Source organism: Sinocyclocheilus rhinocerous, unplaced genomic scaffold (assembly GCF_001515625.1).
Source record: "Sinocyclocheilus rhinocerous isolate Xijiao unplaced genomic scaffold, SAMN03320098_v1.1 scaffold993, whole genome shotgun sequence".
Classification (NCBI taxonomy): Eukaryota; Metazoa; Chordata; class Actinopteri; order Cypriniformes; family Cyprinidae; genus Sinocyclocheilus; species Sinocyclocheilus rhinocerous.
In genome coordinates this window covers 1,170,079-1,192,488 of record NW_015639771.1, presented here as the reverse complement: position 1 = coordinate 1,192,488, position 22,410 = coordinate 1,170,079, and the positions used below count along the sequence as shown (strand labels likewise).

The 22,410-nt window shown below is 34.6% G+C and overlaps 1 protein-coding gene across 1 annotated transcript in view; it reads right to left on the bottom strand.

Annotated features, from left to right (window-relative positions):
- LOC107751785 (neurexin-3a) overlaps nucleotides 1-22,410 on the bottom strand; it is a 307,078-nt gene that overhangs the window by 12,879 nt on the left and 271,789 nt on the right. Inside the window, exon 23 of the mRNA XM_016567557.1 lies at nucleotides 6,750-6,834. Within this exon, the coding sequence (XP_016423043.1) occupies nucleotides 6,750-6,834 (85 nt within the window). The remainder of the gene's footprint in view (nucleotides 1-6,749; nucleotides 6,835-22,410) is intronic.

Below are 22,410 nucleotides of genomic sequence, written 5' to 3'. Positions count from 1 at the left end.
AAAAAAAAAAAAAAAAAAAAAAAAAACAAGAAGTGCATCAAGATCTGGAACCTTTTCATTGACCATCATGTGCCTTTTCGATTATTTATTTTTTTATTTTTAAAATCAAATTGGGTTGTTTTTGCATTTGAGATACAATTTTGTTCTTGATGTTATTCTTGTCATTTTAAAACGATTTCAATGATTTATCACTGGAGGCACATGGAATTTTCATTGAATTAGTTCCAAATCTAAAAAAGAAGACCAAAAATCAAAACACGTCATCAAATTAATGATAATTGTGATTTGATATTCACATCTAGTTCAAATTTCACCACTAATTTTGAACCCAAAAAATTCAACCAACAACCAACAAAAAATGAAATTGATTTGAGTGTGTAAACTAAAACGACAAAATTCCCAGAGACGAAAGAACAAAGCAATTCTAATTTTCACACACTACAACCAGATGCACAAACTATAAAACAGACACAATCGAGAGGGACAGTTTAACAGACAACTGCGTCCTCTGTCATGTGACCCAAAGACAAATATATCTGTCATTGTTAGTCTTAAACATGTAACAGGCGTGCAGTCTGGATGTATGTCAAAGAGAGAGGAAAATTGGCTGAAAATGGGTTAAGTTTTTTTTTTACTGCAAGATGTTGACGCATGCGTAAAGTAAGTTGCATTTAGGGAGAGTAGACGAACAACACAGCAAGCTGAGGGTCAAATCACACATCAAAGGTTAAGCGAGGTCAAAGAAGCCTTTAAACCAGGGCCTGTAGGTCACAGATGTTTGTCTGGCACATTGCTGGAATATACAGAACAGATTCCTTGTTTTTTATACTGGTAAAGTCATTAAATCTCATAAAGAAAGATCCATAATCATGGTCGGTACCCACAGACTTTGGTTCAAAAGCAGCAGAGTATTGATTGAGGAATTCCACAAGAGGGTTCAAAATAGATGACTTCTATAGAAAATAGAAATAAACTCTCTGAAAGCTTTAGGGCAAACGGTATTAAATTATGAGATTCTAAATTAGAACATAATCTAATCATCTAAAATCTATAATGTCCCTTCTAATAGAAAATAACAAATACATTTCTTTCAAAAATAATTAAATACAATAAAACCACACAATGACTACTATCGTAGGGAAAGCAGTGATAAATGAAGTTATAAGGTTCTTAATAATATATAAAACAATCCTTCAGTGTTCAAGGCTGCAAATGTTTTTAGTACACCGCCAGATTGACTTGTTTCATCTAATTACATTACACACATTCTGTTAATAATGCTACAATGTGCATCTACACATAAAGACCTTGGTAAATTTTTTCAATAAAACTGACTGACGTCACCTGACAAGAGTGTACATCTGTGCAGTAAGGCGTCCCATTAGAATGCAAACACAGTAACGCATCAAGTATTATTTGCAGAGTGAGACTATTCAAATCTCTTCTAACACAAGAGGTGTATCTCAATGTCGGGTGTCTGGTGTGGTCTTATCTCTGGTCGCACTATGGATAGGTAATTAAACAGGAGCTCCAATGCTGAACGGCCACCTGCAGGCCTGTGATAAAAGCAACTCCCTCTCTCTTGGCACAGGATGGGGCCATACAATACTGCTCTCTAATCTGAACCATTCTTCCCTTTGTTCTACCGTTTTTTATTCATTTCCTGCCTTCCAACGGCATCTAATTGCTTTTGAGTCTAAAAAGACGCTCACCTCTGTCAAATCAGCATGACAAAACAAGCTACACTTATTCTTAAAAAGTAGATATCTGCTTGAATCAGGTGAATAAATAAAATCCAGCTCATTACATATGCATCCTTTGGGAATTTCTTAGTATTGTGTGAATCTAAAATCATGAGTATAGCATATAATGCCATCTGGTGTTCATATAAGGAAGAGTAATGAGTCCTAGTACACTAGTTTTACAGTCAATGCACAAATGCAATTCAGAGACAGCATATTTCAGATATACTGCATAGGAGCCATATTTAGTTATAATGTCTCAAATTTTGATCTGTTTAATACAGAAAACGATATTGTATGGCTTCAGAAGGCTTGGAGTATAGTGTACAAGTTGTATGGACCACTTTTAAGAAAAAAATATTTGTAATTTTGTTTTTTAATACTGGTTTTAAACAACATGAAGGTGAGCAAAGAATGACAAAATGTTTCTTGAGTCATTCTTACTATGCAGTTTATGGTGCTCAAGAAACAGTTCTTATTATTATCAATGCTGAAAACAGTTGTGCTGCTTAATATTTTTGTGGAAACTGTGATACATTTTCTTCTGATTGATTCTGAATAGAAAGAACAGCATTTAGAAATCTTTTGTAACATTATACATTTCTTCACTGTCATATTTGTTGATTATAAGTATTAATTTCTTTCTTTAAAATCTTACTGACCTTATATTTAATTGTAATATAATGGATGATATAGTAAACTCTTTTCAAAAACTCTCAATTCCTTCTCTAAAAAATTACTTTTATTTCCATTCTGTAAGGCATCCTGTTATTTTTTTCTGATTTGTTGAGCTTGACCATATTTCTGAACGTCTGCCATGCCCTTAAGTAGAAATTATTTTTTAAATTACAAGGTTACAGAGTTTAAAAGGTACTGCATTACAGGAATGACCCATCTCATTCTTCATTCATTCGTGCCAAGCTGAAGTTTTTAGTTTTTTTTTGTTTGTTTAGCAGACATAAAAATTTCTATCACTGCAAAGCAAAACTGGAGCTTGTTAATTCCTGATTGATTATTCGTAATTACAGTATTTCATCAAAAGTCAAACAGTTGTGCTGCTTAATATTTTTGTGGAAACTGTGATACATTTTCTTCTGATTGATTCTGAATAGAAAGAACAGCATTTAGAAATCTTTTGTAACATTATACATTTCTTCACTGTCATATTTGTTGATTATAAGTATTAATTTCTTTCTTTAAAATCTTACTGACCTTATATTTAATTGTAATATAATGGATGATATAGTAAACTCTTTTCAAAAACTCTCAATTCCTTCTCTAAAAAATTACTTTTATTTCCATTCTGTAAGGCATCCTGTTATTTTTTTCTGATTTGTTGAGCTTGACCATATTTCTGAACGTCTGCCATGCCCTTAAGTAGAAATAATTTTTAAATTACAAGGTTACAGAGTTTAAAAGGTACTGCATTACAGGAATGACCCATCTCATTCTTCATTCATTCGTGCCAAGCTGAAGTTTTTTTTGTTTTTTTTTTGTTTAGCAGACATAAAAATTTCTATCACTGCAAAGCAAAACTGGAGCTTGTTAATTCCTGATTGATTATTCGTAATTACAGTATTTCATCAAAAGTCTCGATATGAGACAGCGAAAGATCTTTTGGAAAGATGTTGAACTTTGCCCTTTAGAACTGATTAGTATTACACTACATGCTAACAAGAATCTGTAATGCAACTTTAACATAAATACATTGCACTGACCCTTTACTGCACATTCAAACTGTACCATAAACTATAAGAGTGAGAGATGCTTCTGTTAAACAGATAACTGGGTCTCTGGAGGTGTCTTGTCCTCAATTCCAAATTCACCTTTTGTCTTGTTCAAAAGGAAATACTGTACTACCAAATCACTTAAAATGAGCCCCATTTAGCAGTGTTTCAGAATAAACAAAATGCATGGAGTTTATTTAGAGCTTTCTAAAAATATATCCGCAACTTTACATAACAGAAATATAACTTTTTTGGTTTGCATGCAAGCATGAACTTTAAAATAATGAGATCTGTGTGCAGAGAAACAATGTGAAAATAATACAGCAGAACTGCTGTACGGAATGATTTGGAAGCGTATCATTAATCAATACAAGCCCTCCTATGGAATTCCAAAAAGGGATAAAGGGGGAAAACCCAACAATTTTTTACAAACAGAGAACAGAATCACGTGACAACACGTCAAGACAAGATCAAGTTGATAGACAGGAACACGATTTGGTACAGGAAATGCAGCGGAAATCTTTGCAACCATAAGCTTGAGGTATGATGCTTTGTTGAAACTAGCTCATACATACAGTCCAGCACTCAGGTTAGTCTGATGATGAGGATATGCATGGAGATCAAAAAATGGCGCCATGCAACTGAATAATGAGAGAATAGTCTGGAAAATGGCTCTGACTAGCGGCTACAATATTACATGCCACAAATGACTGCTTGAGAAAGCGTGACATTGAAGCGCACGGTTTGTGGCAATAAAACTCTTTCTATGCCATCTGCATTCTAAAATGACTTCATATGCAGACCGGCTCAGTCATGTGAGGAGGAAGTGAAGTGCATTCAAGGATGTCGGTCATTCTTAAAACACAACTTTCTTAAGCTTACATCAATACATGAGCTCAAAAAACTCCTTGGATGGCAAGAAAAGATTTTGTTGCCTGTTATTTGCTTTGTTAATCAAAATGACAATGTTCAAGGTCAAGCCCAGATGGTACAGATGCTTGAGAAAAATAAAGGAAAAATCTATTTCAACACCAAAATATCATGCGGAACAAGATGAGGCGAGATGACAGGAATGTTGCTTTTGGATAGCTGGGAAAAAGATGAGGACTTCAGCAAAAATAACACTGACCACGAACAAGCTCATGAAATTAAGAGGACAAATCAAGGGGAAGTACCCCACGCATGCGGTACAGAATACTCTCTGAATACGAGGACGCACCCCTGCAGCGGTAATGTCTCATGCAGCTACACATCAACTGATGTAGAGGTTAGAATGGCATGAATTTCTGTGTAAACGTGACTGGATGATTGGGACCCTGCCAATAGCTTTCTTTATGAGTACATAAAGATTCCAGAAAGATGGATATTGTTCTCAAACCGCTAAACCGATGAATGTCATTTGGAAGAAATTGGCATTGACATTTGAGAGAATTGCAGAGGGTGAGAACAGGTTGAGACAAACAAAGCAGATAACTAGCCTGTCATGTCTGCATGAAAACTTAAATGTATACATTTTCATCCAATGGAGCACAATAAACATGTTGCACATTTCTGTGATAAAAGATAGTGTGCTCATTACAGGCCAATAGATAAAACTAACAGGCCATGAAATGGCTTTGGCCTCTGGAAATGATATGATCGCACATTGTTCTTCTTGTTATGTGCTGGTTCGCTTTTCCAACATGGAAAATGTATAATTGGGGGTTTGTTCAATTAGGGGAACATCTGGCTTTGTGGACTTGGTGGAAAACACACTTTTCAGACTTTTGCTAGTTTATTTACAGTAATTTGTAACCAAATTACATTCTGACATTTTTCTAAAACACCACCTTTCATATAATGTAATGCATTTCATAGCATTTTGTGGTGCAAAAAAAAAAAAAAAATTCTAAAAAATAAATAAAAACTTCTATAAATATAATTGTGTACAAAATGTAGACAATTATTTATTATTTCAATTTATATAAATAAAAAATTTAAAAAAAATATTCAAATATTTATTATTTAGATGTTTATTATTATTTTGCTCTGTTTAGATTAATAAATTAATATTGAATAATTTTAACATGAGTAATCTTTTTAAGATTGAACGTCTGGGAAAAGCGTAAAACAAATTTAAAATAAATGGTGAAGCTATGGTAAAAACTTTCCATGACTAGTAATATGTTTTAACGTGACCTTTATATCACAGAAAAAAAAAAAGTTGATATCTGTTCATTTTAATAAAAATCAACCCCTAGGATATAAAAAGTGCCCGAAGTTGAAGAAACACCCAATTATTGTAAGTGGTAGAGTTTTACTCAAATTATAACGAGATTCATTTGACCTCTCTGACTGGAATCATGATTTGCAAAGGAATTAAATTTCGATTATCTATAACTGCAATAAAAAAATTAGCATATTTCACAAAAGACATGACAGACTATTTTCTCAAAGCTACAATTATGTAAAAAAACAAAACAAAAAGCCAATACCCAACTTCTCTCAAATATTTCTCTTTCTCACTATCAATCTCTTTTTTTCTAATCACTGAATTGTATTTTTCATATTTGGGTTGGAAATATTAGCAGAACAACTTGTTCACACTGAGGCAAAATGATATCGTTAAAAATAAGCATAACGACACAAAACAAAAATTTGTACACAGAAATTCGATGATATCTGTTCTCTATTACAACAAGTTAACTTAAATCAAACCTCTTGAAATGAGGAAACAGAAAGAAATCGATAAGACTGCTTCAACAGCAATTAATCTGATAGATATCACTCTACTATAAGGCTGAAAGCAAAGTCTCAAAATGTATCATGTGCCAAAATGCAATCCACTATCACATGGCAAATAAACCTCAGTATGATACATTTTGAAGCATCAATGCAGAGAACATGTCACTTTTCTGTACTAATTTTGTACGTATGCTCTCATAATAGGCACTGGGGACAAAATTAGTAATCAGTGTGACCATGTTAACCACTTCGGAAAACCCCATGGCCAAGTGTAGCTCGTAATAAAAGTTTTGAGGGGAATGATTTGAGATTAGCTCTGATTCAAGGCTACTGAATGGACTAAGCATTAGAGATCCATGCCTATTTCTGTTTTGTTTAGATTATTTCTTAAGATATCCTACTACTGTATATCCATGTCTCTATATTGGTGTACATGGGTTGGATTGGACAGGAAGTTACACTTTTTCTATCCATGGGGGGAGGCGATGCTTTGAGGATCTGATCCTCAGTTGCAAACGAAAGGCCACCACATAGAGGCAAGCAAAATTCAACTGACCTAGCCCACCTGCATGTCCTTCGCACTCAGCAAAGTCCTCGTCGTCACTGGAGCATTCAGCCGAAGAGACCATGTCATCCGTGGTCTATAATACGGTGAAACACACACACAGGAGAATAGACAAACAAAAGAGAGACTTGAATGCATTAGATTGTACCACCATAATGTAAAAGAGCATTTTTATATAATGTTTGTAATATATACTGTAAGTCCAGATGCATTTTTTCTGCACCAATTTAAAGTAAAATCCGTGGTGTGGACTCAAATGGAATTTTTAAAAAAATGTTAAAACAAAATGGTATGTGTGCATAAAAAAAATGAAAGAAGGCGCATGACCAAAAACATCCAAGAAGGCCTAAAAAAACCTTTCTGACAAACCGATAAAGACCGAAAGTATCTATTTTAATAGAGTTTGAAAAAATAATAAAAAAATACAATAATAATAAATAAGTCAATATTTTTGTAATATTTTATTGCTCATTACAAGGACAAAATATAAACAGTAATGAGGATTTTCCATTAAAACAACAACAATAAATGAATGAAAAAATAAATAATAAACACACACACACACACACACACACACAATATCTTAATATCTGTTTATTTACTCTCATTATCTACTATTTTTTATAAATTAGATACCAGCAAGGTTTTCTAAAAAGTCATAAAACACTTTCCATATGAACTAAACTATACAAAGTTTATTTTTCAAAAAATAAATAAACATTTTAAAAAAATGTAAGCAAATTAATAAATAATATATGGATTTAGAACAAGATGAGGGTGGAATAATAAAAGGATTTTCATTTTCGGGAGACCTATTCCTTTAAATGAAGCTGAGAGTACCACGCTCTTATTAGCTGCTGAAAGCATAATCAAATTAGCCACAAAATGTAATAAATGAATATGCAGTGAGTCTGAGATTTAGGGGATTTTATAAATGACAGAACTTTCCGAGGAGCTCTGCAGGAACACAATTCATGTAAGTCTGCTCATAAGTCAGTGTCATTATTTCCCTGTCAATAAACATTAATTCACCGGTGACAGACAGTGAATGAGTTTGCTGAGCTCATCTTGGGTGTTAATTACAAACTTTTATTTTGAAAAACTGCTCACGTCAAACATTTATACGAGTCACCTCCATCTCGCCCTTTCGAGAGTCTGCATGGATTTCCCATCATTGTATATCACTGCCGCTGAGAGGAGAGCACCAAACACACAGCGGCACTCTGAGATTATCTGTGTGTCTCCAACATCTCCCGCTCTGATTTATCCCCAGCACTCTCCCTTACTCATGCCAACTGCCGCGGTGAGCTCGTTTTTCACACCCTCTGCTTGGCATGTCTTTATTAGGAGCAGATTAGAATGTGGGGCAAAATAAGTACTGTCGTAGACCAGGTTTATGAAATTTTAAATAACACAGGGAGCAATGGAAAGCACTCTCCCATGTGAAAGCGCAAGGTCATAAATATGATTGGGTTTGACGGAATAATAAAATGTTTTCCCTCTATATTCTTGGTGGACTTTGCTGGAAAAAAAGAGCTTCTTATTTTTCTCCCAGTTTTGGTATGAAAATGGTGCAAAAAACCATTCGAATGCACATCAGGCTGGGCAGAGGTGGCGCTTCACACTGGCGGGGTGTGGAATATCGCTCTATGTGAATATAAAATTATTCATTGAATTTATATTTAGTGTGGCAAACAACTCATCTTCGTGACTGAAAGAGCAGGAGGATATCACAGATGCAGAAAGCAATGAGAAACGTAATTGACTGATTGTGGAGAAAACGTGAAATTATTTCAGGTTTCCATTTAATCTCATAAACCGCTCCGAACAGAACCCACGGTTGATATTCGGTATGAAAACGTTACTGATACAATGGCCGCCTTGAATATGTATGTCTGTGGATACACGCAGACTAACGTACAGGTACGTACAGATCCCGGAATCAGTCAGAATATCTCAGAAGCCGCTCTTCATATCCTCTTTCACAAAAACACGAGCTCAGTGTTGATAAAGGCTGAGAATGCAGTGGAGAGCTGCTGCATTATGCCATTTTAGAATCATACATTGATACTTCTGTTGGGAATGAGAAAATGGCCTAATCCACATATTAACAATGCGAGAATGTGTTTCGGTGGCATATAAGCCTCATCTGTGCTGAAGAGTCTAATCTTTTTCCCTCCCTCTCTCACGCCCAGTCTGACAGTGACGGGAACTTAATATTGAACTCCTGGAAGATTAGCTTGTTTCTTCACTCTTCTCAAAGCCGAGAGTGTTATGCTTCATGGTGTCCGACAGATAAGCAAACCCGGTTAAATCCGTTCAATTTATTTTCAGTCTTAAGGAAATTACACATTATTTAAAGAACAATGCATTATTTACAAATAAAAAAAAAATTTAGTTTATCAATGTTTATAGATTTTTTTAAAAACGTCATTCAATAAAGTCTACGTGGAGTCTGTTACCACTAAATTGTTTGCAGCAAAATGTGACCAACGACCAACAACAAACCTTGGCATCTAAACTGAACAGATTCTTAACTGGTAGAAAATTACTTAAAATCATCGTAAAAAAGGTAAAAGATAATATGACCCAGATTACATTAAATACAGGTTCACTTGTGGCGATGACACTTTTATATTTATTTGCATTGAATTATTGGCTTGTGAGGTTCAGGGTTATTATAGCTAACTAAAACTAAAACTAAAACTAAAAAACATTACTTGAAATAAAATAAATGTTAACTGGAATAAAATATAAAAAAATTATTCTGCAAAATGCAACATTTCTCATTTTCATTTAGTTTAACTTGGACTAAAATAATAAAAATTAATAAAAAATTACCAAAAACTATATAAACACTTACAAACAACAACAACAAATAAATAAACATGACAAAAAATGATGCAGAAAATATATTGCAATATATATGTATTTTGACTAGCGATTTAAAATGAAGCTGAGAGGGACATACGTTTAGTACATTATACTGTTTTCATAACTCATATTTTCTAAAGTTTTATGTCCAATGAAAACTTGTGAAAAGACATTTCAGTTTTATCGACTGAACGATAAACTTCCACGTACACAACAGTACGACATATTGGACAGACCTTCATCTCTCACAGCCTCACTTCTGTTGATGTCAGATTAAATATGGTGTCTGCTCTGACTAAAGTCTATGGCTTTCTTGCACTTCATATTGAATAATAGCTGACTACATAGCAGTACAGGATGAGGACTACATAGCGTTAGATGACAGGGCCCTTTGGACCTGTTATTCGTCTGGCCTGGTGAAAATGAGCAGCTCTGCTGTGTATTGAGTTTTAGTGAGCTGTCTGCTTGCCTGCTGAGGCAAAGAGTGAAATCTGATTATTCTACCTTGACAAGGTACAGGTCATTATGGACAGGCTTGTATTTTCACCCTTGAGCTTCAATAATAGTCTGTGAATTCACAGAAATCAGAGTGGACTGACTGCAGCTATGAGGAAAAAAGAGCATGTATGTGCAAAATAAAAGTCAAGGAAAATGAACAGAGATCTCTGGGTCAAAATGTTAACAAAATTGAAAATGACTGAAATTTGAAAACGGAATTACTGAAAATGTCAAATATATGCATATACAAAGAAGCAAAATCAGATTTTAACAATTTGTTGTTGATGTAAGTTAAAATGATAAAAATATAAACAGAAATGTAAAACAGAAGCACCAGTTTTCACTAGGTGTTTCAGAATTTTGAACCCCATTGTATACATACACAATAGACACATTTATGGATTTTCCTTTCCTTTCACAACCAGGTATAGAGAGAGAGCTTAAAGCTCTGCGGTCCTGATCCTTTGATTGTTGTGGACAGCAGCAGGCCTTCTGAGATAAACTCATTTTGACTGTTACCAAAGACTGGACTTCATCAAAAGCGGGCTATCTGCAAGAAAAAAATAATCCCTGGATTGTTATGATTTTATTTAGAGTAAAATGATGTGAAATAGCTGTTCACACAGTAAGTGGCTTGAAACAAGACTGTAAAACTAAGACAGGGATGGGGGTAACATTACTGCAGTGCCAGTCTGTTTCTAAATTAAAATGATCAAATCTCAATCTAAACCTCTAATTTAATAATGTATAATATTATAATTAATGTCATTTTAGGGTCTCTATACAGTATATATATATATATAAATCACAGCGCACTGGGACAGCTAACCAATCACAAGACATTTTGTTTTTCGGAAGGTGGACCTTCATCAAAGCCAGAACTAATCGAGCCGTTTGTGCCAGCCTGGGGAGAAAGGTATTTTAATAATGTAAATTATGTGAAAAATAATGCGTTTTTCGAACCACCAAGCATGAGAGCATGTTCTAGTACACCCCCAAAACAAAATCAAGACTTTGTAAAAGAGCATAATAGGACCCCTTTAAAACTAAATAGAAACATAAAAAAAAAATGACAAAAGCACATAACAAAATGACTAAAATTTTAACTGAAATTAAACTGAAAACTGAAAATATTAAAATTAAATCTAATTCAAAATATTAATAAATGCTATAATAGAATATGGACACTAAATTAACACTAGTCCAAAACCGAGATATTCCAGATATTCAGATTAAACATTTCAACATTCTTAAAATCAAGGAACAAATAATAAAAAAATAAAAACGACTAAAACATGCAGCTTAAAGGGACAGAAAAGTTCCTGTAAAGGAAGAATCACTGATCTTCAGCAGTATAAAATAACTGTTCTGGCAAATGTGGCATGGCTTGGTAACTTCCAGGCCACGTCCTACACAAAGCCAGCAGTCTGATTACGTTTCTTTGCCTACTTATGGCAGAATACCGTTGCAGCTGCAGGGCGAGATGGTATTTTGGGCCTGTGACATTGTGGATGTTGGTTAGCATTCAGCTCTTTGCCTCGAGGCCTGCTCTGCCTATGCAAATCTGCTTAATCAATGCAGGATATTTACCATGGCTCTGCTCAAAGATAACTGACAGCCTGGGTGAGCCGTTCCAGTGTCCTGCTGGGTACAGAAAGCAGGAGGGAACTACAGAGTGACAGAGCAGATGAGGCCAGCATCTCAATTCAGGCAAATTTGGTTATTTCGGAAACCCTAAGAATGTTTATGAACAAAAGAAAGATATAATCTTTTCGGAGATGTGATTACACAGGGTCTAGTCAAAGCCTTCTAATATCAAGAATGCTCTGCATCAAAGGACAGACGGAGCATAAATGAATGTGGAAATCATTTGAAAAGCTGTCTATCAGTGCGCAAACTGAGAACAGTCGGTCTAAATGCTCGCTGTCGCACACTGATGAAGACAACAAAGTTAACATCTCTTGCTCATGTAATATTTCATTTGGGGTGAATGAAAAAAGTGTCCTTGAAAAATGTGGTTTATTGACAGATGTGTTGGGTGAAGACTTGACAGGAAGAGCTAATATCACATTATGTGGTTGTATAGCAAATTCAGCTTTGTGGAAGAATAAATAATCACCGCTGACAGTAAGGTCACTAAAATTGGCTTTTCTTCTCAAATAACAATTTTTCTTGCCATTTGTGTCTCAAAATACAGCAAGAATGTGACCACTTCAATTTAAACCAACATGCTCGTTTTAAATGCAGTGATGAAAGCCATAAAAATGTACTCAAGCACCCATGTTTTTATCATATTTAGCAAAATGACACCTGCAAGCTTTGGGAGAAACTCTTTAAGAGCTAAAAGGGGTCACACACCAAAATCATTGCACTTTTCTTCACCTTAAATTACTGTGCTGACAGTCTTGCATAAATTAGTGACATTTAAGTGCATATTTCTTGTAAGTATAAACATTTCTGAGGTGTAAAAGCTTAATAGTCTCAGTGCTTGATGAAAAGCTTCACAAATTTAGTGCTGCTGACCCGTAGACCCCCTAAATCACCTATTTCTATTGATTCATTTCATTCCATTTGGCTTGTCTCGCAGGGTGATTTAATTGAGGTCAGAGAGCAGCTTGTGTGAACAATACAGGACATTTCATTAATAACACTGAAAGAAGTGCAGTGTGAACACAAGAACAGACTTAAATCCATTAACACTGAAAGCCTATTATCAAGTCATGTGCAGCCCAGCTAAACCTGCAATTTCGAACATTGACGTTCTTTATCTTCACTCAGTGCTGAACTGTTAAAAACTCTTAAAATATGTGTCAAATATGGAGAGAAAAAAACAGACATAGGAAAATAGTTCTCTCATATACATGACTGGTATCAAAATATTAAATGCTGAAATTTGTTATTTTTTCTCAATAAAAAAAAAAAAAAAAAACTTTATTCATTTATTATTTTTTATTTTTTTGGACCGAGTAGCCCATATTTACAAAATCTGCAAAATGAAAGCAAAGTCGAAATGCACATGGCACAGGATCAGCGCATCCTCTGCCAAAAGTCTGTGCATGTAAATCCTGTTGATATAGGAGCAAGCGTGTGATTAACGCTCCAAACAGAAGCCAGATCATTCATTTCACAGGAGCCCCTCAGTCCTAATCGATTATACAGCACCAAGGAAAGTGCTGATGCTGGAATAATCTTTGAGATTTAGGAAGTTCCTCCTGTTATGTTTTTATGCCTCTTTTTGATTTAAGACGTGGGTATAGTCAACATGCTTGATGCCGAGATTTAGCATGAATCACTGGGAACCGAGCTAACTCTGATGTCCCAATCAGTGAAAAAAAGTCATTCTGATGTCATAATCAGTGGAAAAATAAAAATTTCTGATGTCACAGTCAGTGGGAAAAATACTAATCATGATGTCATAATCACTGGGAACAGAATTATTTATGACATCATAATCAGTGGAAAAAGAACTAATTCTGATGTCACAATCAGTGGGAACAGAACTGATTCTGATGTCATAATCAGTGGGAACAGAACTGATTCTGATGTCATAATCAGTGGAATAATAACTAATTCTTATATCATAATCGGTGGAAAAAGACATTTTGATGTCATAATCAGTGGAATAATAACTAATTCTTATATCATAATCGGTGGAAAAAGACATTTTGATGTCATAATCAGTGGAATAATAACTAATTCTTATATCATAATCAGTGGAAAAAGACATTTTGGTGTCATAATCAGTGGAAATATAACTAATTATGATGTCATAACCACTAGGAACAGAATTAATAATGATGTCATAATCAACGGGAAAGTAACTAATGATGTCATAATTAATGGAAACACAACTAATGCTAATTTCGCAATGAGTAAGAACACAGCTAATTCTGGTGTCTTAATCAGTGGGAAACCACCCATTTCTGAGGTCATGATGACTGAGAACAGAGCGTCATAACACTGAGCTGAAGGAGGCATTTCTGCATACAAAAATAAAATAGGCTCTAAACTTTGCAAATAAAGTCTAATTGTTTTGTTTTTTTAACAGCATTTGAATCATACTGATATAAATACAGTGCGATCACAGCTCTCATGTTCAGAGCATACAGGTAGCACATTGGCACCTAATTGAATGGATGAGACAGTCTGATTTAGCTAACCAAACAGATCTAATTAAATGAACCTTCCAATTAAATAATTTACAGCAGTAAGGTAGAGCAGAATGGTGATTCAGAAATAGGTTGTGTAGCAGCGTGTATTCTATCACACTCTTGATTTGCTCGTGGGAGGTGAGGAGTTTTTCACCTACACGGGAAATACTGTAAACGTCTGTCATTGTAGCGTGACTAAAATAATTATTATACAGCATTATAAAGGTTTGCAAACAAACATGTTTAGAGACGGTTTAGAGAAACAAAGCATTTGATGTAGCAGAATGGGTTTAAATTAAATTATCTGAAGAAGAGTTGTGTCATATCAAAAGGTAAGTTTAAGTAAGTTAAATCAGTGGGAAATACTTGTGCAATTTACATTTGAAATAAAATGTGAACATAAATGAAATTATTACGACTGATTTAAAAATACATGGCTAATCTTTAGCCAAAAAATTATACTGTTTTGGACATTAGCATTTCATCACCATGCATGATATACACTACCGTTCGGACGTTTTGGGTCAGTAAGATTTGAGTTTGTTTCTTTATTTCTTTATTTCTTTTTGAAAAAAAAGTTCATTCTTTTATTCAGCAAGGATGCATTAAATTGAAGTGACAATCAAGACATTTATTGCTATTTGAAATAAATTAGGTGCATCCCAAATCGCGTACTTATGCACTATTCTATGACATTTTGTAGTATAAACAGTGCGAGTGGTGTGTTCACACGGAAAATTACAAAAATAAAAAGTGTACTTTAAATACCCAGATGATGCACTTAAATAACCGAAAAAACAAAGTGTGGAATGATAAACACTTCATGCACTCAACTGTCGCAGATTTAATCATGTATCGAAGGGGGAGGGGCTATCAGACTTCGATTATAATTGACAAAATAACTTTATATAATTCATACACTACATGGTTGAGTACATAGTGGTGCATCCCAAATCGCGTACTTATGCACTATTCTATGACATTTTGTAGTATAAACAGTGCGAGTGGTGTGTTCACACGGAAAATTACAAAAATAAAAAGTGTACTTTAAATACCCAGATGATGCACTTAAATAACCGAAAAAACAAAGTGTGGAATGTTGGACACTTCATGCACTCAACTGTCGCAGATTTAATCATGTATCGAAGGGGGAGGGGCTATCAGACTTCGATTATAATTGACAAAATAACTTTATATAATTCATACACTACATGGTTGAGTACATAGTGCATACGTACATAGTGTATAAGTGCATAGTGTATAGTGTGTCATATGTGACACAGCTATTGATAACAATGAGAAATGTTTCTTAAGCACCAAATCAGCATATTAGAATGATTTCTGAAGGATCATGTGACACTGAAGACTGGAGTAATGATGCTGAAAATTCAGCTTCAGGAATAAATTATATTTTAAAATACATTAAACAGTTCTTTTAAATTGTAATAATATTTCCCAATATTACTGTTTTACTTTTAAGCAAATAAATGCAGCTTTGGGGAACATAAGAGACTTCTTTCAAAAACAACAACAAAAGAAATCTTACAGATCCCAAACTTTAGAATGGAAGTATAAAATGACCGTGAATTTAAAGGTAAAAGACTATAAAAATGCTACAGTAAAAACCTGTTAAATGGTTAACGGTAAATTCCCCTACTATATACGGTGAAAACTGTATTGGACATTAATTTTACGGTAGTATACCGTTTTTGTGAAAAAGACCGTATAATTTACAGTGAATAACCGTAAATTGAAATTTTCAGAATTCCCTGCGTTACATTTCAAATTTGATGGTTTTTTGTTGTTGAAATAACTGTTTCTTCTTAGTTTTTTCTTATCAGTTTTGTACATTAGGGTTGTGTGTTACACCTAATGTTGTTAAGTGAATGTTTATTGCATTATTGCAGTTTCTGATGGGCTTTGTTTCATCATGTGACTTTCTCATCACCTCCTGCATTTGGTGGTTATCAGTGTATTACAAAGGTACAAAACAGATTTCAGTACTTCAATAGGTTGGTATATTAACATTATATCAGTTAATGAAATTACGGTATTTAACTGTAAATTTAAGTTAAAACCGTAAAACCTAAAACGTTGCTACCGTATTTTTTACGGTAAAATTCCAGCAACCACAGCTGCCGTTTTTTTTACGGAATTTTTTTTACAGTGTATACCAGACCTTATATTAGACCTGCTAAATTTTCTTTGACATACAAAATATTATTATTATTTTTTTTTTGCCTAAAATTGCTTATTTTTCTACACATCTCTCAGTCACTGACATCTGATGGGATCTAAATATACGGTCACATGACAATACATAATCAGTTTAGCAGTTTACTAGCTTAAGGGGATGACACAGCTTACCCAAAAACATCTTATTTCTCCATGCCCTTTATTATTACAAATAGAACTGAAAATGAATGCTACACAGCAGTGCTCTAGCCATGTTTGTACCTCAAGCCTCTTCAAGAGGTGATCAGCACTTATTTAGATAACAGTTCCACTTACTATGCAATTAAGATAAAAGAAAATATCTAGTTAGTCGTTTTAGTCACCTTAACCCCAAATGATTCCATGTCACTTCAAAAAAGGAGGCAGACAAAAGCAGACATTAAAACAAAAGTTTGCTGACTCTGGTCCTCAGATAATCATCACTTTCATCCCTCCTGTGGGTTTCTCTGGCCTTGATGCTATCGTGTCTATCTCCACTTTGGCAGTACAAGGAGTGAACAGCTTGTATTACAAACTGAATCAATAAGAAGGGAGAAGATCAGTTTCAGAATGATTCAGAGAGTTCCACCTCTCTGATGACAACCATTTGACATCTTATCGCACATCGTGTTTTCTCCAAGAAAAAGGCGATAACAGGGACCTATCTACAGAATGAAAAGACATTGAAGCCTTAGCAAAGAGACAAAAACAAGGGATCTTCTACATAAACAAATAAAACATTTCAGCTTTCAGTTTAAAAGTTTGAAAGGACTTTGATATATAAACTATTGAATATATAATATACTGAAAACAATTGGTGTGGGATATACTTTGCAATTATTTTTAAGTGAAAACTGCACTGAATTCAACTCCTCAAGGGGAAACACTGAATTAAACATGACATTTTAAAGTAGAAAGTCTGAAATAGTATTTTCTTAACACAGTAATCTTTGTTGAAAAATCTTAAAAAAAAAAAAAATTGGCATGGTGTGGCAAAATGTTCGTTTTAGGCCCTGCGTACAACTACATGTGACCTACACATTTTTTGTGTTCAAGTATATTTAAAGATGTTATTCAGACATTACTTTGACATTCAGAATATTTTAAACATTTCTTTGTGCGGCTGAATGAATGAGTAAATGCCTTCTTTACTGAAGTACATCTTTCCCTCTCTTTCCATTTCTCTCTTTGTAGCTCACCTGGCTATTGACTTTCTAAGCTCTCTTTGCTCACCACCTCTTTGCACTAGAATGGCCTGCAGCAAGGACTCACTCCAGAAGACTTCATTTTGTTTTGTACTCATGACTTTTTTTGTGCTGCACGGCAAACTATAATCGTCTCGAGCTCACGCTGAAGCTTTCAAACAGCCGCCGTTCATCTTCCTGTTTACAGGGGAATGGTCTCGCGCCTTATCTTTAATCACTTTCTGGCTGAGGAGGGCAAGGTCGCATGGGACCTTATGACAAACTATCTCCCTGAGCACTCCTCTTTGTGTCCTCGCTAAAATTAGAAAGCAATATGCAGTTTGTTTCAATTATAGATTCAAATCTAAAGTGGCGTCTTTTATTATGCAGTGCCTGTTTAATTTGAAGAGGGGATGGAAATGGTCTTGGGAGATAGAGAGGTGTGTGTGGTAATGTCTGGATAATAGAGGCAGAAGACGGTGCAATGGCACAGGAACATTGGGTTCAGATGGCATGTACAAGCCTGATTTCATTAACCAGATACCTTGATATCAGAATATGAGTAATCTGTCCTCATTTTTTCTAAATATGTTACTTGTACAGCACCTTCCATGCATAAAATGTGTTTTAGAGAACAGAGGATAAAAAGAGAGAAAAAGAAAAAAAAGAGAGAAGAAAGTATCAAATTATTATTATTAATAATAATACATTATTTATCAGGTGTAAGCAAAGTACATTTTCAAAATGAAAAAGGTGTTGATATTTATCATTCAATTCATTAAAAAGATAAAAAATATTTTTTTTAAAACTTAGTTTTGATCAAATAAATAAATAGATATGTAAACGCTATTATTTCAAATCATGTATAAAAATAATAATTATTTTAATTAATTAATAAGCAATTATTATTTTTATAAATTTATCAGATGTAAAAAAGCTGATTTTCAAAATGAAAATGGTATGGGTATTTATTTGTTTCATCCATTTTTTTTAAAAATAAAAATGTTTTATAATATTAAATGTAATCATATTAATAACTAAATATTAAATGCTATTAATTGAAATTATGTATAATGCTAATTATTATTATTATCATTATTATTTTCAAAAGTATTATTTATTAGAAATGATTTGCAATACAATGTAGGGTATTGATCAGTTTCATTCATTTTATTATTTCTCTTAAAATGTAATTTTTTCCAATTAAAACTTCATTGTATTAAAGTACTGCAATGATTTTGTACATTTACGAAAAGTGCTTCAAAACATTGCTGACCAAATCACTTCTGTGATTGGTGCAATAAAGAGGAGAATCTTTGTCTTTTATTTGCCTAAATGCTGCTGCTATTGTTATGCAAACTTGTCCATTCCCCTTGTTTGTTACTTTTATTTGGTATCACGCCTCAAGAGGAAATGAATTGGAGTAAAGTGAAACTCGATTCACATTTCAATACACTACCATGGCCAGGAGATTGGACTCGCATCATCTACCCAAGGAGCGCTTTAATACGGCTCCCATAGCTTTGGCCCTTTTAACTACGGCTGCCGTGCATTTCAATAAATCAAGGCCGCCGTGTCTTAGGGATAGCGGCGTCTGCCCACGCGTAATATCCTGGTCCCACGTGGCTCGTCAGCACCTTCTGAAACATATCAGTCCTCTGCACCACAGCCGTCTGTCGGCTGCCTCCAACCTCCATATAATTGGATTCTAAACACAACTCTGGAGAAATATTAGTCTTTATTGTGGTAGTGCAGCAACTCCCGTTGCTGACAGTATTTTTTCTGTCTCAGTGGATCGTGCGGTTAACCCCTTAACTGTCTGCCAGCTCTCATGTAGAAGAAAGTGTACAGCGTTTAGTTTATGCTGGGCATACCTTAGCACTTTGTTTTTGTGTTTTCTAAATGCAGATTGTTGTGCATACACAGTGAAAGTCAGCAAATGTGTTTTTGTTTAAACCTTTTTCCATTTAGATTGAAGCTAAAATCTGGTTACGTGATAATTAGATGCTCCAGTTCAAAACTGCTAAGCCTCTGTTAACTCTACACTTCATTCATGAGGAAGCAATTAATATGCAAAAATATCCATTAGTTGTTCCCATTGTGGACAATTACGAGGGTCCCAGTGCGGCGGCTTAATTAAATCCACAAAAAATCATGTTGTTTCCGTGAGGTACATCACAACGTTGCAGTAATTTGTTTGTTTCTCGACATGTCCTCCCAGCAACAACACAGCAAGAGATGCTAGCTGCTGTGCACAGCAGATGCATGGTGACAGATAACAATCCCCGGAATTGGCCACATACGTGTCTTAGATTCAGTGTTTTACAACTTAAAAACAGGAGCATCAATACTTATCAAGACCAGCCATCTGCATCCACTGGACTAAATAAGAATTTGTGCATTCAGTAGTGATTCATCTCGAAATCACATTAAGCAGTTCTTTTAAATTGCATTATATGGATAGTTTACATAAGAAAAAAAATCAAAAGCACCATAAAATATCATACAAATATCATAAAAGTAGTCTGTATTAGACCAAGACCTCTGAAGCCATAAAAGGGTTTGTCTGACAAACAAACTGATATTTAAGTCATATTTCACTGATAATTTTCACCTCCAGTGGGCTGTTAACCCCTGCAACCGTATCACTGAGCCAGTGAGTTGAACTTAATAATAAACGATAATAAATGATTCACACTGGTTTTGTAAACTGGACAAAGCGATCCATTGAAAAGAACTGAATCGAAGAAGTGAAAAATGACTAAATTTTTTGCCTTTTCTTCACAGAAAGCATTCATATGGCTTGTAAGACTTAGAATATAAGTACATAGCACCATAAAAGTAGCAATTATGATACTTTTATGGAGTTTTTTTTGTCATTTGTGATCTTAACAGCCCCAGTCCTAATTCATTTTCATGATATTGAAAAGAGTATTTTTTATGGGTTTTTTTTGTCATTTGTGATCTTAACAGCCCCAGTCCTAATTCATTTTCATGATATTGAAAAGAGTATTCAGGATATTTGTCAAAGAAATTATTCTTCTGTGTTTCACACAGGAATGACAAAAGTGTGGAACAATTTTCATATCTGAGAGAACTACTTCTTTAAAATATTAAAATACACAGTCCATTTAAAAAATTGCTTCAAATGCACCTGATGTGTCCAATTCAGTTACTCTTAGTTCTTATAGTTTTAAACACTTTTATCGTTAACCTTTACAACATCTTTAAAACAGGTCCCGTCTTACTCCATTATGATCTTATACACAGTATAAGCTGAAACATTAATAAAATCAACACTACCGTAATATGCATTATCCATCCTAATGCCCAGCACATTAAATCATTCTGTCAGGGATCCTGTTTAAAGCAAACAGAGCACTTATGACAACATGGCTGAAAGTGGGCTAATTCGAAGAGAAAATCCTTTGCTGTGTCTCACTAAGGGTTTGATCCCCTCTGGCACACAGTTCTTTAATGTACTACATTTCAGCAGTACAGCAAAGGAAAAGGATTTGATGATTTTGGGATGGAACCACCATAAATGCCAAAATCCCTCCTATTAGAGGCCAAAGGATGTATGAGACCAAATGTAGTCCCTCAGCTTTCTGCAGACATGAAATGAAATTGCTGCCCTGAAATACATATCATCATCCCACCCCTCTGATATGAAAATATGTGCAGCTGAATTAACCTACCTTACATGAATGATTCAGACGCCCAGAGGAAAACACACCCCTCATGTGTGAGGTTTATCATCAATCCAGCCTGGCGAATAATCTCGGATACATTAATGAAATAAAGATAGACCTCGAAGTAAAGAAAATGTCAATTTTACAAATTTCTTCCGCAGTAAACCTGACTACATCCTAGCTGGGGATTCTTTTGAACATGATCAGATATTAAACTCCTTCATTTTCTTTAATTTTTATTAAAAAAACAACATGTTTTGTGCTTCTAATCTTCTAAAGCTAACTGTCTCAACATGCTGAGTAGTTTGTCTGTCAGCATAAGCCAAGAAATCACGCTTAGCTATATCTTTTCGGTTTCTGCACCTTTACTAAACATGATTAAAACAAGAAAAACCCTTCCTTGTGATCTGTCTCTCAAGACTTCTCTTCCAGACGGATTTCTTTGAAGAACAACAGAGCGTACTTAAGCAAACCTCGAAAGAGTTCAACGCTGAGATCCGCACAAGCCTGGCTTCTCTACGTCTCTACAGCCCTGGTCTTAATTAAGCCGAATAAAATGCGTAGACCTTGTTCCAGTTCGACGCAAATACAAATGGCTTAAAAATAGATCTCGTGTCCCAACACATGTGGGATTGCAGTTTACAATTATATTCCTTCCCCAACTGTAACAGACCACTTGTTTACCAATCCTGTTTGCACAAATGAAGATGAGAAAGCAAACATGACCAGCAGCCTGTTGACCTACTAGACTGATCGGTATTAATGAGAGTCCTCCTGCTAATTTCACTCAAGTACCTACAATCCTCCATTCATCCTCAAGGTTGTGAGCGAGGGCTGTATTTGCTCTTAATTCTCATTTCAAACTCATCACTTGACATCTTACCACCAATTTTCGGTTAATATACAAACCATTTCAATGATTGCTTATTGGCCGTATGATGCCTTTACCTATTTTGTTATCGACGTGACAAAGAAAAATTAAAATGTCAAAAAATTCAAACGCAAAAAGCGTCAGTCTTAACAGCAGAATAGTGACTAA